Source organism: Rhineura floridana, chromosome 5 (assembly GCF_030035675.1).
Source record: "Rhineura floridana isolate rRhiFlo1 chromosome 5, rRhiFlo1.hap2, whole genome shotgun sequence".
Classification (NCBI taxonomy): Eukaryota; Metazoa; Chordata; class Lepidosauria; order Squamata; family Rhineuridae; genus Rhineura; species Rhineura floridana.
Genome location: NC_084484.1, coordinates 153153335 through 153179236, shown reverse-complemented (window position 1 = coordinate 153179236; position 25902 = coordinate 153153335). Strand labels below are relative to the sequence as shown.

At 42.7% G+C, this 25902-nt stretch overlaps 1 protein-coding gene across 1 annotated transcript; it reads right to left on the bottom strand.

Moving 5' to 3' along the window:
* Window positions 1–769: 769 nt before the first annotated feature.
* On the bottom strand, window positions 770–25482 carry SLC46A3 (solute carrier family 46 member 3). The gene is made up of 6 exons (XM_061628492.1): window positions 24881–25482; window positions 20325–20537; window positions 13759–14623; window positions 11041–11124; window positions 9117–9273; window positions 770–7114 (listed from the first exon to the last, which is right to left on the bottom strand). The coding sequence occupies exons 2-6, from the start codon at window positions 20514–20516 to the stop codon at window positions 7027–7029; spliced, it is 1386 nt and encodes a 461-aa protein (XP_061484476.1). The 5' UTR covers window positions 20517–20537; window positions 24881–25482; the 3' UTR covers window positions 770–7026.
* Between the last annotated feature and the right edge of the window lie 420 nt (window positions 25483–25902).

Here is a 25902-nt window from a genome sequence, read left to right as displayed (position 1 = left end):
AGTGAATCAGGAGCCAAGAAAGGCAGGCTGCCAGGAAGGAAGGGTGAAAGCAGCCTTTCCTTGCAGCCTTGCTTCTTTTTGCTTCGCGAAAAGCCCTCTCCTCTCGTTCTGAGCAAGGGCGTCATCAGCAATGGCAATGTGAGGAGACAGGAGTCGGTGATAGTACTCCCCTCTTCTTCCTAGTAGCTCCACCCTCAGCCTCCTTTGGCATCTGCCATGTGTTTTATAGGCAGATGCCTGCCCTTGGTGCACCTGAAAGTCCTCCCCTCTCATATGGAGCAAGGGGGAGGTGTCGTCTGTAGCAGTGGGGAACAGACTGTGTCCAATGAGTGAAGCTTTTTTTTTTAAAAAAAAAATAATTTATTTCTTTACTGTTCACAACCCCCTCTGGATTACTTTGTGGCCCCCAGGTTGGAAATCATGGAATTAATGTATAGTTTAATCATCTTTCTCTTAATCTAGTCCTTCACATATTACTTCTGTTTAAATTAACTCATTTTTTTAGGTAAGCTTGTTGTAACATAAACAGTTTGAATTGTCTTTGCCAGAAATGCCAGTTGCTGGAAACCACAGGAGGGGAAAATGCTCTTGCTCTCACGCCCTGCTTGCGGGCTTCCTATAGGCTTGTGGTTGGCCAGAGAACAGGATGCTGGACTAGATGGGTCACTGGCTTGATCCAGCAGGCTCTTCTTATGTTCTTATGTCATGTTTTCTTCTAATAATTGGATTGTGCTCTGAATAATTGTTTTAAGAAATACTGACATAGAAGTTATTCAAAATCTGTTTTATTTATCTCAATGTTTTCATTCATATACGTTATCCAAAAAAACTCACTCAAGGAAAGTAGCACAAACATCTCCATCATTATTGACAAACATATACACATAAAACCACACACACTCCGAAGACAATTGAGTCTTCGAAATATAATCAGTTCAAATATTAACTCAGGCAGCCACTGTGTAAACACCTGGCAAACTGATGTGGAAATGTGTTGAACTGAATTTAAGATGGGAAAAATAAGAAACCAAACTGACAGATTCCCCCATCCCTAGTAAGTCCCATTGAACTCTATGGGACTTACTGCTGCGTAGACATGCACAGGATTGCTGTTAAGTCATTTGGTTTCCCCAGTAAATCCTAGGGACTAGTTTTGGGAAGGGAATTAGGGATCTGAATACCCTCAGCATATTTTCATTCCCAATATTTTTTTGGGAAAACTATTGCTAGTCTACTAGTATAAAACCAATGTAAGTGTATAGTGTAGATAACTCTTTGGCTTCTTCTTACTTGTTTTCTGAACTTTAAGCAAATTATCAGTTTCTTCTCTAGAGGTATTAGAGGTAGCCTGCCTTCCCCCAACCCAGTGCCCTCCAGAAGGTTTGAAGTACAATGCCCACCAACCCCAACCAGCATGGCCAAATGTCAGAATGATGAGAGTTGTAGTTCAAAACACCTGGAGGGCACCAGGTTGGAGAAGCCTTTTTTACTCAAATAGATACTTATACTCCCTTGTTCACCCTAATCATTTTGTAGTTCCATCTAAACTAACTCATATACAATGTCATTTTCAAGACCTTATGTGCATTATCAGATCAAGATACACAACTTCTCACCCAAGAATGTTATCTTTGAGTCAATGAGAACACAACTGCAGACCCCAACTCCCTTTGGTGAAAGGCAGCTCTTGCTAAGGGCAATAAGACAATAGCAGCAAAGGAAGGAAAATGAAAGAGAACTTAATTCTCTTGTTAGTAAATCACTATTGCTTTTTTTTAGGCAACTATTAACTTTGACAAAGCAGCTTTGTCCTAAGTAATTGCTGACAGAAGATATTAACAACCCTGTCTTAGCCAAAACAGTCCGATCAGGCTTCAGCACAGTATCTCTCAAGCAAGCTTACCGTCTTGCTACTGCTGCTTAGGAGAAAAATAGCCCTTCTCTGTCTTCCATAACTCAGATGCAAGAGGAGAGGGATTCACACTGCTTGTGAACAACTCCACAGTCCAGTGTGATGTCAGGCCACATTTCGCCTCTTCTGACTGGTATGTGCCAGATGACTTTAGAGGGACAGGATAATTGGAGACCAGAAATAATGGTGAACCACCAAAGCATTTGCCCTAAATGCAGTGCCTTTTTTTTTTTAAATGAGGTGCTGGTTCTTGAAATGTGCTTTGTGCACCCAAAGCCTGCAGAAAGGAGGACTGAACCCCCACACCCAGCTGATGAGGGGTTTTTCAATCCTGTTCAGTTTGAGTGCCTGAAGGAGTTCTCCACAGGGAACTCCCTCATGCAGTTCAATCCTACAGAAAGCACCAATGAACAACACAAACCAGCAATTCATCAACAGAAGTTATACAACTGCCTGCATAGATGAATCCCCAGATATTTTTCCCTCACGGGGAGAAAAGCAACTGGGGAAATAAATTTTGAGCAGACTAACTGCAGGAAAGGAAAGTATCCCATCCCCTGTCCTTCGTCCACTCTTTTCTTGACTGCAGTCAAAGTTCATTAAAAACCCTTTCAGAGACTGATCACACTCTTCCCAGAAACATCTAGTTTGATCTAAGAGAGACATGTGAATCACAGAGACCAAGAGGGAGCACTGGAAGTCACTAAGGAACTACCATAAAAGCAGCAGTAGGAAAGGATCTCAGCATTTGATGATATTGCAAAGCAAAATGTTGCACGAAAAGAAATAATGTTCCAAATGTGTAGCTATACAAAAATCTCACCAGGTGTTGCTAGCAGGAATGTAAGGCATCATTTAATGGAAGTCCCTATACATAATGGCATTATGGAGCCTATAAACCAAAGTGACAAAAGCTGTTTTATAATCTCAGCCCTTAATATTAATTTGCTCTATGGCCCTGGGACAAGTCAGATATTGAAAGGGCTGCCCACACACAGATGTGGAAAGTAAGTTGGCAAAGAGTATTCGCCTCAGAGCGGCACTGAGAAGATTAATGACTTACGTATTTGCAAAGTGCTCTGAAGATGAAAATGCGATGTAAGTACAAAATTACACTTTACAGCACATTAACTGTAAACTAATTAGAAGCACAGCTTTGGTTCCATCACATGAGCTCAAAAGAGTTGTAAAAAGAAATGAGAAAGGTTCTCCAGACCAGATGGAGAAAAATGCTATGCACTCAGGAATGACAACATTAAAATTCTTGATTCTGAAATATAGACGGATGCACAGATATAGAATAGGCTTGCTCCCTATTAGCAGAGGGTGAGCAAGCTTTTTGGGGTTGAGGGCCATATTCTCTGAGAAAAGTGGCCATGGGCCACGTGCCAAATGGTGGGCAGGGCCAGAGCCCAAAAAAGTGTGGGGAGGGACAACACTTCTCTCTCTCTCTCTCTCTCTCTCTCTCTCTCTCTCTCTCTCTCTCTCACTCACTCACTCACACACACACACAAAAATATTCACTCACTCAGACACACAGGCTCTCTCTCACCAGCCAGCCTCCCTCCATCTGGATGTTCCACCCTCCACTCTCCCCCAGCCTGTCTTCTCTTCATTCATTCTCGGATCACACTCTCACACAGATATCCATTCACAGAAAAACACCCACATATATGAAGGCTCCTACACACACCGTCTGCCAGCCTGCCTTCTGCTGGAACCCAGCATCCACTCACCCCCAGCTAGATAGCCAGCCTGTTCTGCTCCTGCCTTCCTGCTTGTGTCATGAACCTGTCATAAACCTGACCCGGTTCAGTCCCAGGACTCAATCCCCAAACCCAGGGCAACTGATCCTGGTAAGGCACAATCAAGTGTCTCCCTTACTAGGGCTGAGTAAGCTAACAACAACCCTGCAAGGTAGGTCAACTGCCACCACCCCTTAAACTGGTCAACCACCCTGGGCCAAGGGGAAACCCAAAGTGCCAAAAATAGACCTGCCAAGGATTCCAACAGACAAGAGCCAAAAATGTACTCCTTGTCTTGGAGCCTTAGGCAAATAACCAAATACATGGTAGTCCGTGGGCAAATGGCCAAGGTACCAGATTCAGAGAGACACTCCTCCTGAAATGAACACACACTGGTAAATAAGAAGTAGCTTTGAGAGCCAGTGTGGTGTAGTGGTTAAGGTGTTGGACTACAACCTGGGAGACCAGGGTTCGAATCCCCACATAGCCATGAAGCTCACTGGGTGACCTTCATAGGGTCGCCATAAGTCGGAATCGACTTGAAGGCAGTACATTTTATGAAATAAAATATAAGTGCAAAAAAATAACAGCAAAATGGTTCCTTAAAACCCACACCCAGAGGGCCAGATAAAATACAGAGAGTTACAGACACAAAACAAACTAACAAAACTGTCTAGCCTATTCTATACTTACAAAGAGGTAACAGTTGAATAACTTCATGGTTCTATATCTCCTCAGAGATGCATAGCCTGCATAGCAGATGGAAAATGGAACCCCACACAGGCAACACCAATAGGCATGATGGAACCCAGGGGAACAAAGGCTACAGTTTTAGTCCTATACTTATGGGAAAGACCCTAGCAACAGCCAAGAATTAATTAGCCAATCAGGGGGGCTTTCAGATGATCAAATGTTTCTGGAGTTTTCGTGCCTAATGGTCACATACTACCGAAACCCTCCCAGGCCTGTGGCCTTGATTGTACCAGTCTCTACTGATAAGGAGGTGTTCTTGCTTGGGCCTAATTAACTAGCTTCGGCTGTGAGAACTGCAAAGTCATGCCTCTCAAAGGCCCCATCTCAGACAAGATGAAATCCGCACAATTCTTTGCTACAGAACCATTTCAAAAATCAGGCATTCTTGACACTGTACTGCACCCATTTTGCTGCTGCCACCACTGAACAGTGCAGTCCCTACTGCTGAAGGATAAAAAGTGTTCAGTATTCCTACACACCAACCAAACCACAGAGCGTGGGCCTAGAGCGGAATTCCAAAGGACCGTTCTATCTGTATCACTCTATGTCTGACCCACTTACAGGAATGCCTGGCGGCTGGTTTTTTTCTGTTAGTGATAGTGGTGGCAAGTATTCAAGGCTTTGTGGTAGCCACATCAAGGGAGATGTGTGGCCCACCGGGTGCAGGCTGCCCACCTGTGCCTTAGAAACTGCATTTAGGATTGCAGCCTCAAATTTGTTTACTTTACAGCTGGCTTTAAGACTCTTAACCATGTTGAACTGCAGCCAGATGTAGACTGTGTCTGCTCTGCAGGCAGCTACATTTTGCAGTGCAGGCTTCACCGGTACAAAGTACTTAGCTTGAAGTGCAAGGTTGTACTTTGTCTTCATATAACTTCCCTTCTGCATAATCTGAGCCTATCTCTGAAACTCTGCCTAATAATTTAACAAGCCAATCAAACAAAAACACAATTATATTAGGGTCTCTTATTTAAAAAAAAATCCTTACTTTCTGTGTGAACCATATAAAGTGCTGTTTAGAAAGAAATGGCACACAGCAAAAGCTGCCAATTAATCATCACTTTCCATACCTAAGGTGTATTGGTACTAGGCTAGCCTGACTAGCATGTCCTCATAGAACAATTTTAAGAAAATAATACAAGATATATTGCAGCAGTATTGTATACAATGGCTTGGATCTAAAACAAAGTTATCTCACGGAATTTCATGGAATTGCCAGCCCCTTTCTCCCCACTGCAATTTCTGAAAGTCTCTCCAAAGGATTGGAAGCCCCTTTTGAACTATGTGGGACAGGGCATGCGGGGCTGTTGGGAGGAAGATCTGATGGGAATCTTTCCTTCCATTCAGTTCTTTAACTTAACAAGCCAAATTTTGAGTGATCCAGTCCCCCAACAGCTCCATGCTTCCCATCCCACAGGATTCTGTAGGGCCCCTCAACCTTCCAGCAATGCTTTTTTCATGGGGAGGGATGCAGGTGGCTACAGAAGGAAACAGGAGAAAGGAACCATTCTTTCCATTATATTCCTTCAGTTAACTTATCATAGAAAGCTGATGTCAGTAATTAAGAAAGCAGGTAGACAGGCCTGTTTGCGTTCTAGGCACCTGCCTGTCCTCTATGTAAAGCAGAATCCAATTTGCTAGATTAGTCTAAGAATATTAAGTGGGGGTCATCTTTTCTTAAGCTTTCTGCACACTGCGGTTGCTTGGAGATGTAGTCACACAAAAACCAGATAGAAGCTACAGAGGCCTTCCAGAACCTATCTACACAATTGACCAAACACATTAAAATTATTGCCAAATCCACAACACAAATGGATTCTGAATATTAAGTCATCACAAATTGACCCTTTCCTTTGACTTTTGTTTGTCGAATTGGTCTGCCAATGGTTCAACCAAAGCTCACAGATCAATGGGGGATTTTTTGTGGGGGAGAAGGTGGCTTCAAATAATGGGTTGAGTCAAGATGAGCCAACTCACCATCTCAAGTTGCATCTAGATACCCTTTGTACAGGTGCACTAAGGCAGCAGGGACCTCATCCCAACTCTGACATCATTGCTGTTTCAGCATAGATAAACTGTCTTATTACCCTTGTAACAGCACAACCAAGGCAGCTTTGGTCACTCCCAGATGACCTGCTTACTGAGCATTTATCCTGAATTGTTTTCAGAGAGGTCAGATGACACTGGTTATTTAGTGAGCCTTCACCCTGATTTGTTTGCAGGGAGGTTAGACAATATTACATCAAGCGTTACCCCATACTTTCCAGTGCATTTTCCTGTCACTTTCCTTTTCGCAAAAAATCCAATGTTTTGAGGAAGCAGGTTTGTTGCTTGTTGTTGTGTTCCCTGACAGCTATAACTGCACAGCCTGAATTTGCCAATATGCGATTGAATTCCACCTAAACATAGCAGAAGCCCCCTTAATGACTCCCCCCCATTCCTTTACACAGCATCCTATGGGCCACCCAGGACAGCTTCGAACCTGGGATTTCTCTACAGGCAATTCTTGTCGAGATTTAACTTCAGATCCCCCTTTAGCTGTGGCAATACAACCAAGAGGTTCAGCCATTATAGAGGAACAGGAAAGGAGGACTAGCCATGAGATGAATTCTCTGTTCAGTTGTCAGTGTTCTCCCTAAGAGAGTCGTCTTCTTCTACAAGTTGCACAAAGTCCTCTTCACGCCAATTGGCATACAGAAGGCAGCTGGGAGAAAGAGATAAGATATTTTAAAGAGGAGATAGTACACTGTGTATTCCCTAAATCAAGTGAAATCATACAGAAACCATAAAGTGACCATACACTGCAATGAAAAAGGTCTATGTAACGTATTCCAGAAGGTGGTGAGGATACTTCCTGTATGCAACTTGAAATAGTCTCCTTACACTCTTGAACAAAAAATCCATCATGCCTACTTTAGATTAAGAGCAAAGACAGACAGAACATTCTAACAGCAGTTAAGGCACTTTGAAAGCACCTTTGCGCAAAATACCTTCTTCTATCCCAGGGCATATTTTGAAAAACGATTCTGCAAATTTTCAGCATGGTTCAATGTGAGCTGGGGAAAAGCCAGCCAAGGAGGACCCTATTGGCTAAAACCCATAACATTACCAACAGACCTTCCCCCTTGCCAATCTACAGAGCAGTTCTGCAACTGGTTTCAAAATGTTTGACCTCTTTTTCTTTTTTTTTAATGAAATTAAGATGAACATTTTAAAAAAGTAAAAGCAAGTCTGCATGAAGTACAAAGGAAAGGGCAGGACTGACAGCTGAATCAGCATTTTATTTGCTAGTATTTAAGTGCGTAAGGCAAGTTCCAAAGCCAAGATCATACCACAGAGTGATGTACATGCTGTCACCATTTAAAATGTTATGTGTTGTATCCAATGCTACTCCTACTCAGAGCAGATCCATCGAAATTAATCAACATGACTAACTGAGGTCCATTAACTACAGCGGGTCCACTCTGAGTAAAACCTAGTTGGACACAACCCTTTATCCGTCTCCACCCTAACAATGAAGCAGCCTGTAGGTATGTAGCAGTAGCAGAGCCAAGGCACTATCTGGATACCAGCATAGCACCCCAGTGAAACTAGCTAAGCTCTCCATAGAAAAAAATTTCATTAGCCTGCTTACCTTTTGTTAGTCTCTGGGTTTAGCATTCTCTTGCACTAATTTTGAGCAAATACTCCTGTCTTGACTCCTAAGAGTCTTAACAGCTATACACTCCTTGTTTACCATTCTTTTGTTTATCTATACTACAGCTGTACTTGGCCCATCTGCCAAAGGGCTCAAGGCAGGGTACATGGTATTATCCCCTTTTTAACTCTCACAATCACCCTGCAAAGAGGTTTAGGCTGAGAAAAGCCACGGACTGAGAAGGATGTGGCCTTGGGTCTCCCCTGTTCAAGTCAAATGTTCTACCCATATACCATATTGGCTTTCAATACGTGGTCAGTGCTGGAAGGATACTGAAGTGGCATATCTTGGACATTTCTATTAATGCATCTAAGGATGCAGTAATGCAGGGATAGACAACATGGTGCGCTGCAGATGTTTTGGATTACAATTCCCATAATTCCCAGTCAGCATAGTCAATGGTCATGGATGACGGAAGGTGTAGTCCATAACATCTGAAGAGCCCCATGTCAGCTACCCTAAGGGAAGGGTTGTAGCTCAGCTTTGCATGCAAAGGTCCTATGTTCAATCCCATCTAAAACCACAGAGAGCTGCTGTCAGTCAGTGTGTAAACAATATTGAGCTAAATGGACCAGTGGTGTCCCTCAATATTATGCAGTTTTCTATTCCCTATGCAATATTTGCATCAACTTCCATAAAAATGTGAATAGGCACTAGCTTATGCTGGGGTGGGGTGGGGATTTTATTATTTCAATGAATTTCAGACTTACTATTTTCTTATGCAAACATATGCCACTTACCAATTACACAGCCAATGTGGTATAGTTGTTACACAGCCAATGTGGTATAAAGTGTTGGACTAGGAGATGGGTTCAAATCCTCACTCAGTCATGAAACTCACTGGGTGACCTTGGGCTAGTCACTGTCTCCGAATCTAACCTACCACTTAGATTTGTTGCTAGGATAAAATGGGGGGGAGAACCATGTACATCACCTTGAGCTCCTTGGAGGAAATGTAATAATAAGCATTACTTTTGACATTTACCAGAATAACAATATGTATACCCACCTTAGTGAGCTCAGTGGAATGATGCAGAGACCAGCTGAAAAGAGGAAACTGAAGCCTGGAAACCAGCCTACAGTCACTGCATAAAGGCTATCAAAAACAGCAAGTGCAAGAGTCCCAGTCACGACCTCTAAGCAAGCAATGCAAGCAAATATAGCTCCTGTCAAAACAAGAAAGGATGCAGGTGACCAATTTTTAAATAAAACACTGGCACTTTTATTCATTTATTTAAAATATTTTTCAGCCAGCTTTTGTAAGTGGTTTCCTGGGCAGAATCCTAAAGTGTGAATAAAACTATTTGCACAACATATGAATACAATAGTTTTTTTAAAAAAAAATGATAATAAGCAATAAGATAAAAGGCAAGCAAAAAACACCACAAAAATTAAGGAGCAGAAAAGCACTTACAAATCATATATGATTTAAAATGCCTGGGCATATAGGAAGTCAGGGTGCCACCACAGAAAAGGCCCTCTTTTTGGTGACTATATAAAGTAGCTCAACAAAGTACTGGCAGATGGCCTCTCCAATCCTACACAGTTATGTATGTATACACATACTGTTACGATATTAGGATGCCATTGTTATGATGACAGTATGATCACATAGTTTGTGCCACTGAACTAGCCTTGTGGAGCCTGAGCACCACATTTCCTTCTGGGCAACCTTCTGGAGACCTCAAGCCAGTGGTGTTAAAAGTGGGTGAAGCAATGAATGTAAATCTAACTTTCTACAATAGGCTACAGTAATTTCTAAACACACTCACATGCCCCTTTCTATTACCCACCCACACAAGTAAAAAGCATTATCAGAGTTCAAGGACATGTTCTAGCCAGGCACAAACACTCAACGAGGGTGTGAAGCAGTCCAGTTGGGGGTGTGGTTGGGAAGGGGCTGTGGCCTATGGAGAGTTTTGAGAGCCAGAGAGGGCTGCATTTGGCCCCCAAGCCTGAGGTTCCCTATCCATGGCCTAGGCAGGTTAGGCCTTGGCCTTTTCCCTCCCACCCACCCAAGGTGTTCATTAGAACCTTCTGGTCAGGAAGAGGCCTTCCTGTTCTAGGTAAGCCTTGCTTGAGCAACAGGATCCTGACTTCTCAGTCCCACCTGCTCTTCAGTCCTGGCTTGTAGCTTACTTATCAGTCTTGCCTCCTCATTTGTCCTTTGGTTCTGACTGATTCTTCAGTCCCGCAACATGGCTTCATCCCACAGCTGCTGGTCCGTAGCCCTCAGCTCACCTCAAAGTGCTCTCCGTTCCCTAGAACTGATAATCACCTTATGACTGTGAACCAAAGTAATGTGAGTGAGCTATCTCATATCTAACATTGCAGATACAGCTTCTGCACACTCTCACGTCACCAGGAACACAATGGGTAAAATCCACAATGACATGCCACATACACAAGTGGACAGGTGCTTTTCACTCATGCACAGGTGGAAGCCAACATTTCCTTCCTATTGCACTCTCTTCTACCATATGGGTGCTGCTCCAGAGGGCTGAAACCTGAGAAGGGAGTTTTGAAGGGAGATAGGGACTACAGCTTGGAGAGAGTTTAAATGTCCCATGTGCAAGTGGAGCATTGACTCCTGGCTGTCCTGTCCTGGGCAAGAAGCAGGTTGCTGGAGTGGAAGGGGGTGGTTTCTTGGCAGGTGCAGTCCTTGAGAGTACAGATTCTTACTGCAGAGTGCCAGAACTGGACAACAGACTATGCTGAATATCTAATGATAGAGCTGCATCGATGAACAACCCCAGTGTTCCAAATAGAAAGTGGCCCCCAATGGGAAGTCCATGGTGGAGTTGACTTGATTATAACAATGTGTTATTTTTAATTCATAGTGGAAATAAGACTGACAACTGCACTTAGCATTGCCTAGTTCCTTTTTGTAATTTCTCAAACCACAACCTATTCTTTTGGCAATGTCAACTTACCTTGTTCTTTAGGAAGAACTACTTTGGACAACATGGATCGAAGGACAGGAATGGATATAAAATGTAGCAGAGATGGCACTCTCACTGCAAAAGATGTGAGTCAACAATTAATTAAAAAAAACTAGAAAAATAGATTGCCACATTCTACAATATGGCTTCATTCATTTTGAAAGGTTTATGAGAGCAGGAAAGAGGGCAGCTAAGATGCTTAGACAATAAAATAGTCACATTCAGAGTATGACCACTGAAATAAACCAATTTAAGTTACTCTAGTCTAGTAGCGGCTAGTGCCTCCATGTGAGTGGGGCAGTGGAATCCGCTCTGTGTTTTAGTCCAAACTGTCAAGTGTAGCAAAGACCATGCCCCACTGACATGGAGCCACGAAACCGCCACTGCTCTAGTCTATTTCAATGGGTCTTCTCTGAGTAACGATGGGGGAGAAATTTGGTTCGGTTAGGATTTTAATGCAGATCTACTTAATTTGCACCTCCTGAAACAATATGTGAACCAAAACACAGCTATCCTTTGAAGTTCACACTTCTCTGAATTTTGTGGCAGAGTTCTCCAATCCAAAAATGTCTACAAAAACACATGTATTTGGGGAAAGTGTGCATAAATATGTATGTATTAATAAAAACAATGTACAAAAATGCATTCTATTAAGGAAAATTGCTTGCAGAACTGTGCAAATTAGTGAAAATGCAAGTGAAAATGCTGACAAATTTTCACGAAGTCTTAAAAAAAAGTGCACAAATTTATTTATTGAATTTATTAGTTGCCCATCTGGCTGGCTGTCCAGCCACAAACTCATGCAGAAATGGGATGAATTGAACTTATGATTGGAAAAGTGTGAAACTAAGAGAAATGAAAACTGACAGATTCACCCATCCCTAACTCCATATGACTTAGCTGGATGTAACCTATGCAGAGAAGCTCCTTTCAGAAGACCCTTCCACATGCTGCCCACTGGTCACTCTCCAACAAAGTAATCTGAAAGAAGGCTTCCATATCTACAGATAGAAAAGCGTATGGGTCCTCCATGTGAGCGGGAACATTAGCCAGTATTTTTGCATGCAGGCCCCCTTTCAGACTCATACTGGCTTATCAGTGATGGGCAGAATTAGTGCTCCATTCTCCACACATTTGCTGAACATATCTGATTTCAATGTTTTAAGCAGTTGTTAATGGGCCTGCTGGGCAGCCATGGATTCAGTGATAGCCCGTACACACTGATTAGGCTCCCATTCCCAGCAACTGCTATTCAGAGGTATATTGCTTTCGACAGTGGAGGCAGAACATAGCCATCACAACTAGTAGCCAATGATGGCCTTATCCTCCATGAATTTGTCTAATCCTGTTTTAAAGCCATCCAAGTTGATGGCCATCAGGGTCTCTTCCAGGAGCAAATTCCATTGTTTAACTATGTGTTACATGAAGAAGGACTTTGTCTGTCCTGAATCTTCCAACATTTGTTTCGTTGGATAGGATGTCCACAAGTTCCAGTGCAGGAGTGGGGAACCCCCAGTCTCTGGGCCAATCATTGCCCTCCAATGGACCATTTACCCCCAGCTGATAGGCAGGATGTCAGCTGATGGGCAGGAGGACAGGATTTAGTCCTACCTTGGCTGCGCAACAGCAGAATTTAATCCCTGCTCACCAGCTAAGCAGGTTCCACACACACATACGCACACACACACTGGCTGATGCGAAGGGACAGTGATCCCACTTAGTCCAGATGTGTCGGAGAGCTCCCTGCAGTGAGATCTTTTGCACATCCAAACTCAGCAGTAAGCAGGATCTCCCCTCCCCCCACCTGCATTGACTGATGCCAAGAGAGAGCAATCCACGCAAGCCCTGCTTCAAACAGACTGCTTCAAACAGGGCTGCAATACAAGTGCTTATTTCTTTACTGCTGCATGACAGAGTAGGCCCTGCCAGAGCCAATTTCTGGAAGAAGGCATTGGCTCTGGCAGGGACTGCTCCGTCATGCAGTGGTGAAGAAAAAAACAGGTCTGCTTGCTTTGGAAAGCCCATCCTGTGCTAATCCTTTTTGGAGGTTGAAGAGTCAGGTGGGATGGGCTCCCAGCCCCTCTTTTAAGCTCTGATTGCGGAGTTTGAAAGAAGGGTCACAGGGCAGGCTTTGCAAGCGAAAGGGATTTTGACAAGCGGGCAGGCCAACACACCTGTCAATCAAATGACAACATCAGGTGTATTGCCCTGCCCATCTGTCAAGGTTGGCCTGCAAGGTAGGGCCAGATAAAGATCTGGCCCCAGAGTCAAAAAGGCTCCCCATCCCTGTTCTAGTGTCATGCAAGAGGGAGAAGAGCCTTTTTCTTATCCACTTTCTCCATAAACTTTATACAGATCTATCATGTCATCTGTTACTCCCCTTTTCTCTAAACTAAAAAGCCCTGAATGTAGTAAACATGACTCACAGGGGAGTTTCTCCATCCCCCTGAGTTAAAAGGATTGGGTAGCAAGTGATGGAACTTTTGCCTGAGACCCTGGTAAGCCACTGCCAGTCAGAGTAGACAATACTAGGCTAGATAGACAAATAGTCTGACCTCCTATAAGTCTACTTCCTATAGTCAACATTCCAATGCCCTGGACCCAGGAATTACTACTTATGGCAGTGAGCACCACCTGTTTTTAAATCATCAACATCATCAGTATTTTCACCATAATGCCCACATTTCATTGGTCTGGTACCAAACTCACCTAAAAACATCAGCAATGTAGTGTTGGCAAAGGCAGCCATGACTGCTCCTCCGATGTAAGAGAAGATTCCAAGGTAAACAATGTATATGTCTCTCAGGCATTTGGAAAGCAAAAGAAGTCCTAGAAAACCTATCAGAGAGATGGAAGTAGATGCTGCCGAGCCATAGCCTATGTAGATGGCGTTCCAGCACAGGGGGGCGTTCAGTTCATACAGCGTGTAAAGAGTAATCCCACCAAACATGGTGAACAAATAAGTCATGAATGTGCACAGCAACAATATGATTGAAGTCCGCTTCCTACAGGAAGAGGACTGGAAGAGGACATACACTCCTGAAAAGGTTTCTTTGAGGCCTTCTCTCAGAGACTGTGGCTGGACATCAGACACCTGGACTGTATCATCCAAGAAACAGGTAACATAGAAAAAGTTGACAGTGTGAAGCAGCGAGATCATCACAAAGGTCAACGTGAAGCCGATGTCTTTTAAAATGTAGCCTGAGGACAGACCTCCCAATCCAGACATGAGTCCAAAGATCAAGTCAACCACAGCTATCCGGATGATCTTCTGTTTCTGATTTTCACAAAGGTCAACTACGAAGGAAAAGGCTCCTCCGAGGAAGGTTGCTAAGCCCCCAAACAGCCCAGAAATGAAGGCTGTAATGAACAGGAGAGAAAGGGGCAGAGACCAGTAAGACATAACACTGAGAAAGAAGCTGCTAATGAGATTCCCCACCAGAGGAAAGGCCAGTGATATTTTGCGGCCCCAGCGATCTCCATTTGCTACGAGGACAAAGGCTACCAAGATGCTGAGGGCAGCTCCACTTAAGTCCATTTTCAAGGCAAAAAGAGAGGCTTTTTCTTGGACTTCCTGAAAGAGGAAAATAAACAGATTTAATACAAAGAGAGAGTGTCAATCAATACATGTCATCCTAAGTATTATTATTATTTATTACATTTATCAATTGCTTTGTTTCCAGAAAGGTGAACTCAAAGTGGCTTACAAAAAACAAACGTTAAAAACGAGTGTTAGAAACAAGAATAAAATGCTCACCAAATGCATAAAAAAGCAGATTCAACTGAACCCCACCTCAATGATGTAATAATTGGCCTCAATTATATGATAATTTAAACATGGGGTGGTATTCAACTAACTTTTTGTGCTAGCATGAGAGTTAGCATTGGTGCCACAGAGTTGCCTCCCCACTCCAACCTCAAATCTGCTCTGGAGGGTTGGGGAACACCCAGATTTAGGTGGTGCACAGTGGAAAGGAGAGAGGGTTATTGTTCCATCATGCCAGGAAAAATCCTTGTGCTGACAGAATGAATGCCTTAGTGCTATGTTGAGTACAATCCATAGGCTGCCATGCACCTAAGAAATAGCATGCAAAAGAATAGCCAAATATTAATCAGTCAGAGCAACACACACCACACAGAACCTTGAGGCACCTTAAATACTTAGGTCACATCCACAGCACATACATTTGAAGCACATTTAAAGCACAAGGCTTCCCCCAAAGAGTCTTGGAAACCATAGTTTACTCCTCACAGGGCTATAATTCCCAGCACCCTTAACAAACAACAGTTCCCAGGATTCTTGCGAGGAAGCCATGTGCTTTAAATGTATGGTGTGGACGTGGCCTTAACAGATTTACTGTGGCATAGGCTTTTGTGGATTGGAGCCCACTTCATCCACTTCATGAAATGTCAGTCAGCACCACGTACCTACTTACCGATGGGGAAAAAACATTGTGAGGCTGAAAAGCTACGAAGTACAGCCTTCTGCAGGAGGAGGTACAGTCCATGGCATTTCTGTGCAAAGGTAAACTGTATAAAGCTTACAGAGAAAGTACTTGTAAGTGACGCAAGCACAGAGATTATCCTGTATACACTTGATCTTTGCATAGAAATGTCACAGACTGTGCCTCTTGCATTTTGTGACCTTCTGGCCCTGCTGTGTATGATTCTCTCTCTCGCACTTTGAGAGAGGCAGAAAGGCACTTGCCAACTGAGGATACACCTCATGTGTCTGTTTTGGGAGACAGACGTGCTGTCAGGGTAGAACCGTAAGGCAGGCGTGCAGGGCCCCACTCAGCAGAATGAACAGGACGACCCGCTCTATGCAGCAGGGGTGACTTGCCATATTTTAAATTAATAGATATTACTATCTAAAGTGCCCCCCAACAAGACCGCCAAGTCTAGAACCTAAGACTTCCTAACTACACCACTAACTGGATATCACAAAAGAACTCAAGCTTACTTCCAGTTCATTAAACCCTGTCGGGAATTTTTGGTGGGGGAAGGGTTGGGGATGAAGGCTGCAGCTTTTGTACACTCAAAGAAAGGATGAAATCACAGCATAGATCCTCACTAAAGGGAACAATGAGATTGAGGACACAGAGAAAAGGGAGGAAAGAAAGCAAAGATCAGCATCCTTTCCCACAAAAAGAACAGGGTGTGATACGAAGGGAGGCAAAGGAACCTGTAAAAAAATGGATGGAAAGCAGCAAAGCTGAAGCCTCGCAGAGGACAGTGACAAACCGCACTGCAGAAACAACTATAACGAATGATTAATGGCTAGCTAGCTTTGGACATCCTAGGAACAAGTGAGATTCTGTAGGATTCCAGGCAAATGTAGGCCTTCTCCCTGAAAACCACAGGAAAAGCTGAAATGTCATAACTGGCACCCACTCAGATCTAGTAACTGACTACAGACTGTAATGATCCAAGCCAGAGTTCAGAGAAAAACACTGGCAATCCCTTCAAGATCCAAGCAGCTTCATAAATAAATAATATATATATACACATTGTCACAACAATCTATCTTATGGGCCTGAATTGGCTTTGGTCGCCCTGATGGATGACCTTTATCAGGAGAAAGACAGGGGGAATGCGACCCTGTTATTCTTATTTGATATCTTGGCAGCTTTTGATACCATTAACCATGGTATCCTTCTGGGTCGACTTGGTGAGATGGGTATCCGAGACACTGTTTACAGTGGTTCCAATCCTACCTCCAGGGTCATTTTCAGAGAATAGTGCTGGGTGATTGTCTTTTGGCCTCCTGGCAGTTGTGTTGTAGCACCCCAGGGTACCAACTTTTCTTCAATGCTGTTTAACATCTATATGAAGCCCTTGGGAGTGGTCATCAGGAGATTTGGGGTGAGGTGTCAACAGTATGCTGATAATACCTGGCTCTATCTCTGTGTAACAGAGGCCATGCAAGCTCTGGACTGGTACCTGAACTGGTGGTGGGCTAGATGAGGGCCAATAAACTGAGTCTGAATCCTAGCAAGATGGAGATACTGTGGGTTGGTGGTTCCCAAGATTAGATAACTAGTCAGTTGCCTGCTTTGGATGGGGTTGTACTCCCTGTGAAAAAGCAGGTTCATAGTCTGGGGATGCTATTGCTTCCATCTTTGTTGCTAGAGGCCCAGGTGATCTCAGTGGCTAGGAATGCCTTTTACCAGCTTTGGCTGGTAAGACAGCTGCAGCCATTTCTTGAGAGGGATAGCCTGACCACTGTTGTCCATGCACTAGTAAACTCCAGGCTGGATTTCTGTAATGTGCTCTATGTGGGGCTACCCTTGAGGTCGGTCCGGAAACTGCAGCTGGTGCAAAATGCAGTGGTGAGACTGCTTACTGGGGTGGGGTATTGCCAACATGTCACCCATGCTGCTGAAAGAAATGCACTGGCTACCCATTAGCTACTGGGCCAGCTACTGGGCCAAGTTCAAGGTTCTGGTTTTGGTTACCAAGCCCTATACAGCTTGGGACCAGGATACCTGAAAGATAGTTTATCCCTTATATACCCAATCGATCACCGCGCTCTGCAGGTGAGGGCCTCCTGCAGATACCATCTTATCAAGAGGTCCGTTCCACTCAACACAGGAAGCAGACCTTTAGTGTAGTGGCACCTACGCTTTTGAATTCCCTCCCCTTAAATATTAGATAGGTACCATCTCTGTTATCTTTTCTGCAGGTACTGAAGATCTTCCTCTTTCAACAGGCCTTTTAAGTAGAGACCTTAACCCATGCTGCATCTGAGCTGGAACTGCTTTTTAAGATGTTTTCAAGGCTTTTTTAAAAAAGATGTTTTAAATATGTTTTGCTCTAATATATTTTTAAGGTGTTTTGTTTTAATATATTTTAATGTCTGTTACGATGTTTTAGAGTGTTTTTAGTGTTTTGTTTGCCACCCCGGACTCCTTCCAGGAAGAAGGGCAGGATATAAATTTAATTAATTAATTAATTAAGATGACCTGAGAACATTAAAGGAGGTTGGTACACGAGGGTAGGAACAGAGATCTAAGGTTATCCAATATTATCTGTTGTTGTTTAATAGTGTTGTTGTTTTTTCCTAATAGAAGATTTCCTTAATACAAAATGGCCTCTAATTTTCTCTGGATGAAATCATAACATGGCAACACCTTGTCTAGATGGGATAGGTGGATGGAGAGACAGAAGACACAACACTAAGCAAATGGAGCCAAGAATCCCAGCTAGGTACCTGACTCTGTGTGCAATCTGGATAAAAATCAATCAACCTCAAATGCACTCTTAATTATAAAAATAAATGGGACTTTTCCATGTCTGACTTTTCCTGGGTTGCACACATCCATGTTTTTGCATGCTGCACATGTTGATTAAAGTCAGGTCTGCATAATGAGGGAGAAGCTATGAAATATATGCTTTATTTAAAATCAATCATAATTATTTATAATTATAGTTACAGTATATCAAACACACAAGGAAGTAAATTAGAAGTATCTTAACATGCTGGATTCACAACTAGTAAAAAGCAGTTTAGTATTAGCAAGGTCAAAGAAGCTTTGCAGTATGACACCAGCTGAATATTTGGCCCTTGAGTTTTAAATCTGAAAATGCATTCCACTCTAGAGCACGATTGTGCAGCAAATATATAAATAAATACTTTTTAGAATATAAATTTAAACAGAGTGTAATGAGGGAGTCCTCGACTTAAATAAGGATTGAATTAAGGAGCAGATTGTCCTAAAGCAAAGCAAGAGGCCGGGAAAAGAGCACTGATAGCAAGTTCCATAATTAAAGAATGCAACCAGTCCAGAAAGCATGAATGCCTCACTGCACATTAAACAGCATTTCTGTGTAACTTCTCTGAGATTAGCTATGAAAATATTTCTTCAGGCGGGCCAACAATCAGGAAGCATCAGAGTCTGGTCTAATGAATCCTGAGCTTCTTTTTCATTAATCATGAATCCAATCCTAACACTGCACAACAGATATCTGAATAGAACTCTATCAGGAAGTCCTCCTAAACATGCCCTTTTAAAATTCCTGACCCATCCCCCAAATGAGTGATCACCCTGACCACATTCAGATTCCTAATGCAATTCATGACTGGAGATACACAACTTTTCTGTTTTAAGACTTTTCCAGGTTTATTGACCATTAAGAAAACTTTCAGAGAAGCAGCTGTCTCAGTCTGTTTCAACAAAATACAACAAAGGCCTTGTTGGATCTTTAACAAATTTATTATGATATTCATCATTAGATATCATGGATTGTTGTTGATATTAAGTTTGTTAGCCTTTTAATGGGCAAGAAGACTGATTGTTCATATAGATATCACAGATATTTCTGCTACATTTGGCTGGATCAGATCTACTCCCTATATTCCATCATAAACATTATGAATCATGGGGCAAATCATCTGGATAAACAGACAGCTAATCATAAACATGTCTTAGTGGTGCATCATATTTACACAGTGGTGGAATTTGCTGCAGGGAAGCCCACATGTGTGAAACAATCACATCACTCAAGACGTTTGACATTTCTGTACAATGGGAATAAGGAATGATTGCCAGTGTATGCACCACTCCTGATTAAGAGGGAGTGGTCCTTGAATTGTCATTCAGCTTGTCTTGAATGGGGTAGCCCTCAGTTTCAAAACTCAGGTTTGAAGGTTGAGGATACTCCTGGATGTACTTCTGTTCCGCTTAGGTTGGTGTGTCAACAGCAACCAGTGACATATCCAGATTGGATTATTGAATGGTGCTCTAAATGGGACTACATTTGAAGAGTCTCCACAGACTTTAATTGGTACACCTGCTGAAATTCCCTGTCCTACACAACTATTAAAGATGCAGGAGTCCAGTCCTCTTTTGCATCAGGCCATCCTAGTTGTTATCATTCTAGCAGATGATAATCTGTCAGTTTACATAACAGAGGATCTTATGTATGCTTGGGTATCCACTCATATGCACAATTTCTTTGCAATGCTCTCTCACAGTGGGCACAACCCACAGCTGTGCATTTTTAATTTTCCATTAAAATCAGTGGAACTTAAAAGCACGTACTTAAATATCTTGCAGTGATATCTTAAAAACTAACAGTGCAATCCTAGAGATCTCTACTCAGAATTAAGTCCCACTTAGTTTAGTGGGGATTACTTGCAGGTAAATGGGGACAGCATTCTGCTTATACAGGAGTCCCACTGAAGCAATGGGACTTACTTCTGAGTAGATATCTATGCTCTTAAGCATGCTTAACTGTATCAGGATTGCACCTGATGAGCACTTTAACCTTACCTTCTGCTTCAAGTAAGTTGGATCGCTTTGGTTCAGTTCACAACTGGAAACACTGTCATTATCTATGAAGGTGGAATTGATGGTCTCCTCCCAGAGCCTCCTGTACACATACTGCTGCATCAAGGGTGACAGCACGGAAGATGCAAACATGTACACAGCAATAACGGGTTCCACTACCAAAATTTTCTTCATGCTTGAATTTTAGTTTTAATTCTGTTTCAGAGGAAAAGAATCCATTAGCCTTCTCAAAGTAAAGCAACACATGCATTCCCACAACAGACCAAATAATCAAGCAATGATAGACATTGCAAAAATGAATTGTCTTGTACACTATAACCTGAAGACATGGATCCGATGGCATTCTTTATTAAATGATGCAACAGCCACTTACCTTGGATTGGATTTTGAAACGAGTTTAGTTCATGGAGCTAGTTATATTTTAATAATTTTAATAAGCTGCTGTTAATGTGCTGCCAAAGCTTCCTGGGGAATGGAAGTGGTTGTGTGTACATATAGTGTGTGTGTGTGTGTGTGTGTGTGTGTGTGTGTGTGTGTGTGTGTGTGTGTGAATTGTAGCTGTATGAAAATGTTAACATTTTATACGACTTTAATAGCATTATGTATATATGTTTGTTTTTAAACCTAAGTTGCTTTGAGACCTTTTAAGAACAAGTGCCTAATAAGTCTCATAAACAATAACAACAACTTCCGCTGGGTTATTTTATCAGTTCTGTTTTCTGTTTTTTCTCTCTTAAGAAGCATAATTAGCCGATGTACTGCTTTTGTAAACAGTTCATTTAAAACAGCACTCACTGGCAATCACTCGTGGCCGATTAAGATTGTCTTCCAGTGTAAGGTCTTTAACAGTGGGTCCGTAAGTGACTGTGGAGGCCAATTCTGGATCCACACAACCTCCCACAGTGAGGACATAGGGATGACCAGGTGAAAAAGAGGCAGGGCTCCTGAACCTTAAAAGCTGTGCAGAAGAGGAAGTTTCAGCAGGTGTACCTTGTATGACAAATTACAGGCTCTTCCAGATGACCTGTTTATTGAGCTTATGTGGTGGTTGGGCAATGCCCAATCTTTATTAAGTATATGTTCTGATTTGTTCAGGGCAAGGATATATCAGTGAATTATGTGACTGCCAACCTAGACAGATTTTTTAAGCCATCATAGAGGTGCATAAGAGCTTGAATAAAGGACTGAATTGTGCACACCACTGCACCACAACTTTGGGACAAATAAACTTTGGGACATTCTAAAACATACATACCCATCACAGGGAGACCTATGAGATGTCTGGCACTGAATCCAATTTAAAGCTTCAACACAAGTCTCTCTCAAGTTGAATGCCTCCATTCAGCAAAAATTGCTGATATATCTATCAATAAGGAGCCAGGAGTATGCACCCTGAAAAAAGTTTGGGCCAAATTGTATTCCTTACCCGTGTCTGTTCATGTTCCCTACAAAATGCCCCAAGTTTAATGTCTAGCTGAAAGCTGTAAATTTTGCTAGCAAAAATCACATGATTCTCCAAGACGACATGTAGTATTAAGGAATTGGGATCACTATACTCCAAAATAAGTGTTGGAGTATATAATGTTAAATGTTTTTTAGCACTGAAATTAATTGCTTGTTGGAATGATAGAATGCAAGATGCAAAAAATCCATATTAATATTAGGAGAGTCATAGCTATGGAGCAGGTCTTATTAATATTTTTCTATTATTTTATTATTATTAAAAACTACAACAACAAGGAAGGGGGAAGATGTTTAGATATTAAACAAATACTGAATTTTGAGCATTGTATAATAAATGAATGGATTTTATAAAGATAGACTCTTGTATGTATGAGATACCATTTAATATTACCAGCTTTTTATATTTACCGTATTTATAATCATGTATTTATATATTTATATACAGAATAGAAGAAAGACTTACATTTGTAAAACTAATATATATTATTATTTGCTCCCTAATTTATATACTTAAATGAAAATTTAAAAAATATTTTTATGTGGGTGTTTCATATAAACTGATGTTGGTTTTATTCAGTTACTTTTATTTTTAACACCCAATAAAATTGTTACACCTAATATAATGGGCTCCAGAGATAAAAATGTTTCACTGTAATTTTTTCCAAGTTACAAAGTGATAACATATGGGTAGAGTTTCTATGGTGGAACAGGAGAACTACACAACACAAGAGGTGGCAATCGTCAGATAACAGAAGGGGCGTGCTAAGAATTATTTAAGCCCAAGAGTGCTCCCAATCATATTGTGGCTCTGAGATGTTATAATGAAGCAGTAGTAGCAGATGCACTTTTAACATAAAATCACAATTATCGTAACTTGGAATGTCAAGAAGGTACACTGTCATTTTAATATCCTTTTGTAGGTTTCTTAAAGGAATACTGGGTTTTCAGTTTTGCTTCATACATAAGAACAAAAGAAGACAGATCTTTGCTGGTTCAGACAAAGGACGTGCGAGTCCAGAGATGGCAAACTTGTGGCCCTCCAGATGTTGTTGGGATCAAGCTTCCATCAACCTCAGTAACACTGTCAGTGGTCAGGGACGATGGGACTGGTAATCCAAAAACATCTGCAAGGCCATAGGTTTCCTCTATCCCTGATCCAGTGCATGATTCTGTTTTCCACAAGAAGTGGCCAACAAGATGTCTCCAGAGAGTCCACAATCATGGCACTGGGCCTCTCCTGCTCCCCAGCAACTGGTATCTTTTGGCACACTGCATGTGAACATGGAGGCTCCATACAGCTATCATGACAAGGAGCCAACTGATACAAAATAAACATTTAATGACTCCCTTGATCAAGATTCCATTCCATATGGATAATACAAGAGCAAGCACAGGAAGAAGAGTCCCGTTATATTGGATAATTTCATTGCATTTTACTAATAATTTCCTCTATTTATGATATTTATGAAATGAGTGCTGTGCCTTATGTAGCCAAAATGGCACTACTCACACATAAGAGGGAGATGTCAGCAGGATTTGGAGAATTCCACGGTTTGCAGAAATACAAACAAATCTTTGGGGGGGGGGACCAAGAAAGAGGAATCCCAGCTCAATGATGACTGAGCATGCTCAGTGGTCACAGAATGCTAAGTAAATATTGCAGTGGGGACGGAAAACCAAGGAATGGAAGGAGAATGGAATGGAACAGTAGCTCTCCATGCTGCAATATTTTGTTGCAGGACACATTTGCTTTAATTTACTGCTGAATTACAAGATCTACTCACAAGGATTCTGAGTGTCAAGAACATTGTTAGGTTCTTTTTCATACACACTGGTATGTGGGGGGGAGGTTTGCTTGTGAAGAACTTGTGCAAAAGAGAAGCTTTGGGTCAGACATGATGCTTGGGTACCTCATAGGGACTGGCTTCCCGATGGATTTGGTGTAGGCCAAATGGTACAAAACCGCATAGATATAGCTGCAATTATTGGTGTGTGTATGCATGGCTGGGTTATCCAGAAAAATAAAGCTTTGGGAACAACCACAATGTTAGGTCATCTCAGAGAAGCCAGCCTGCCAGTGGCAGAAGTGTATGGCTTGAGGCCAAGGCTTCTTTCAGGATGCAAACTCTGCTTCCTTATTCCTCTGGATTCACCTGAGGGGCATTGCATGTTAAAAGTGCATTGTGCAAAAACTAGACTTTGAGATGCATACAAATGATGCTTTCCCCCAAGTTCCTTCTGAGGCAGCAGCTCTGCAAAATGTGCAGATTACACTCTGTTGGAAAAGGCAGGGCCTCTTACAGCCTAGGGCCCTGAACTGCCTAGGTAGCACCGGATTTTCTTCTTAGAGAAGAGCAAATATGCAAACATGCATAAAGAAAATGACTATCACTGTTATAAATACATAAAGCATTGTCAGCTTTATTCAGGCAGCTTCATGCAGCAAAACAAGGAAAGTGAAGTACATCTTTTCTTACAGATATCCATATCCCTCCCGTGTCATTGCAAGAATCACCCAGGTCAGCTTTTTAGCCTTGGCACAAATGTCCACTTCGTGGCTCATAAAATGTAAAACGCCAGACCTTTGGGCAATCGTTCATAAAACTGTTGGGCAACACCACTTCACATGGAGCAACCTTGCAAGTTTGTCCCTGTGTAGCAGCCTGTCACTAATGTCCGACTCCAGATCCCTAAACTGGGCGGTTTGTTTGCACTGCTCTGTCGCCAGTTGTGAGCGATGTCGTGCCAACCACCGTCAAGTCTGTGCTTCAAGAACTTCAACCAAGGCTGAAGCAACGTTCAAGCAGGAAAGCAAGCAAACAGATCCATATACCGCGCGCTCAATTTCAGATGCTCGGCTATTGGAAAACCAAGAAGGTTGCAGGTAAGTAACTCCTCAACTTGATACGTTTTCCCTGCACGTGAGGCAACTCAGCGTTCCAGATTTAGGCGCCTGTTTACTCCTTAATTCCTGAGATCGCTAGTGCTCAGCGCCAGGGAATGACACTGACGGGCGCGCTATCCCGCAACTACCTTCTCTCGCCGCCGTCCTTCTCTCGCTCCCCGACGCTTACCTCGGATAATACGCAGCCCCTCCTCTACCGCTGGCCCTGCGCCTATGCCTCCACTCCCTCTCCTGTTCCTCAAGGAGCTCTCTTGGCAGAAGGAGCACCGCCTCCCGGTACAGAAAGGAGCGTTGTTGTCCCCCGCTAATTTGCACGCTCTCCGCCCGGTTCATCCAAGGCCCTGTTCATTGGGTCCCTTGATCGGGAAGCCTAACGCAACGGTGATTGCTCCACCGAGATGTCACTCGACCAGCCTGAGCCCGCCTCCCCAGCAGAGCTCCGACAGGGTGTTTGTTTCCCAACGCGAGCGCTGTTGGGGCGCCCCAGGTCCTCACGCATGCGCAGTCTCACCACCCTGGGGAGGCGGCTGTGGCTTTGCGGAACTCGGGGCCGGCTCTTGGGGCGAGGCCAAGGGGTGGGTGCAAAGCCTGAGCCAGGAACCCCAGAGAAGGTTTTGGGAGATCCTAGTACGTGGGTGCTTCTCCTGTTATGCAACGGGCCCTCGGCGACTCTCTCTCTTTATCTTTCCTTTACCTCGCTTCTCCGGTCGACCTGATCCTCCCGACTGCGCCATGCAGAGGGAGGGGAGCAGTTCTGAGGGAGAAGTAACCTCAGATTATGAGACGACGAGGACGACGACGATAGTTTTACTTAATGAATCACCTTTTACATAGATCTGAAGGCAATTTACAATCATACAATTAAAAGCAACTAAAAATAGGTTTAAAAACAATGTGATATCTCAGTTAACCTAGTCTGAGCTGTATCGGGCCTTATATTAATTTAATTAGGACTCCCCTGCATACCCAGTGGTTCTGCAGGAGAGGGCATCCTACTGTTAGGATCCTAGCCTTTGGAACTTCCTCCCACTGCATATCAGACAGACACCTTCTCTGTTGTCTTGTCAGCACCTGCTAAAGATGCTCCGCTTTGCAGAAGCCTCCTAAAATATCCCAGTTGCTGTCCGTCTTGGATTTTGAATTGATTTATGTATATACTGCTGCTTTAAACTATTTTTACATTTATAATTT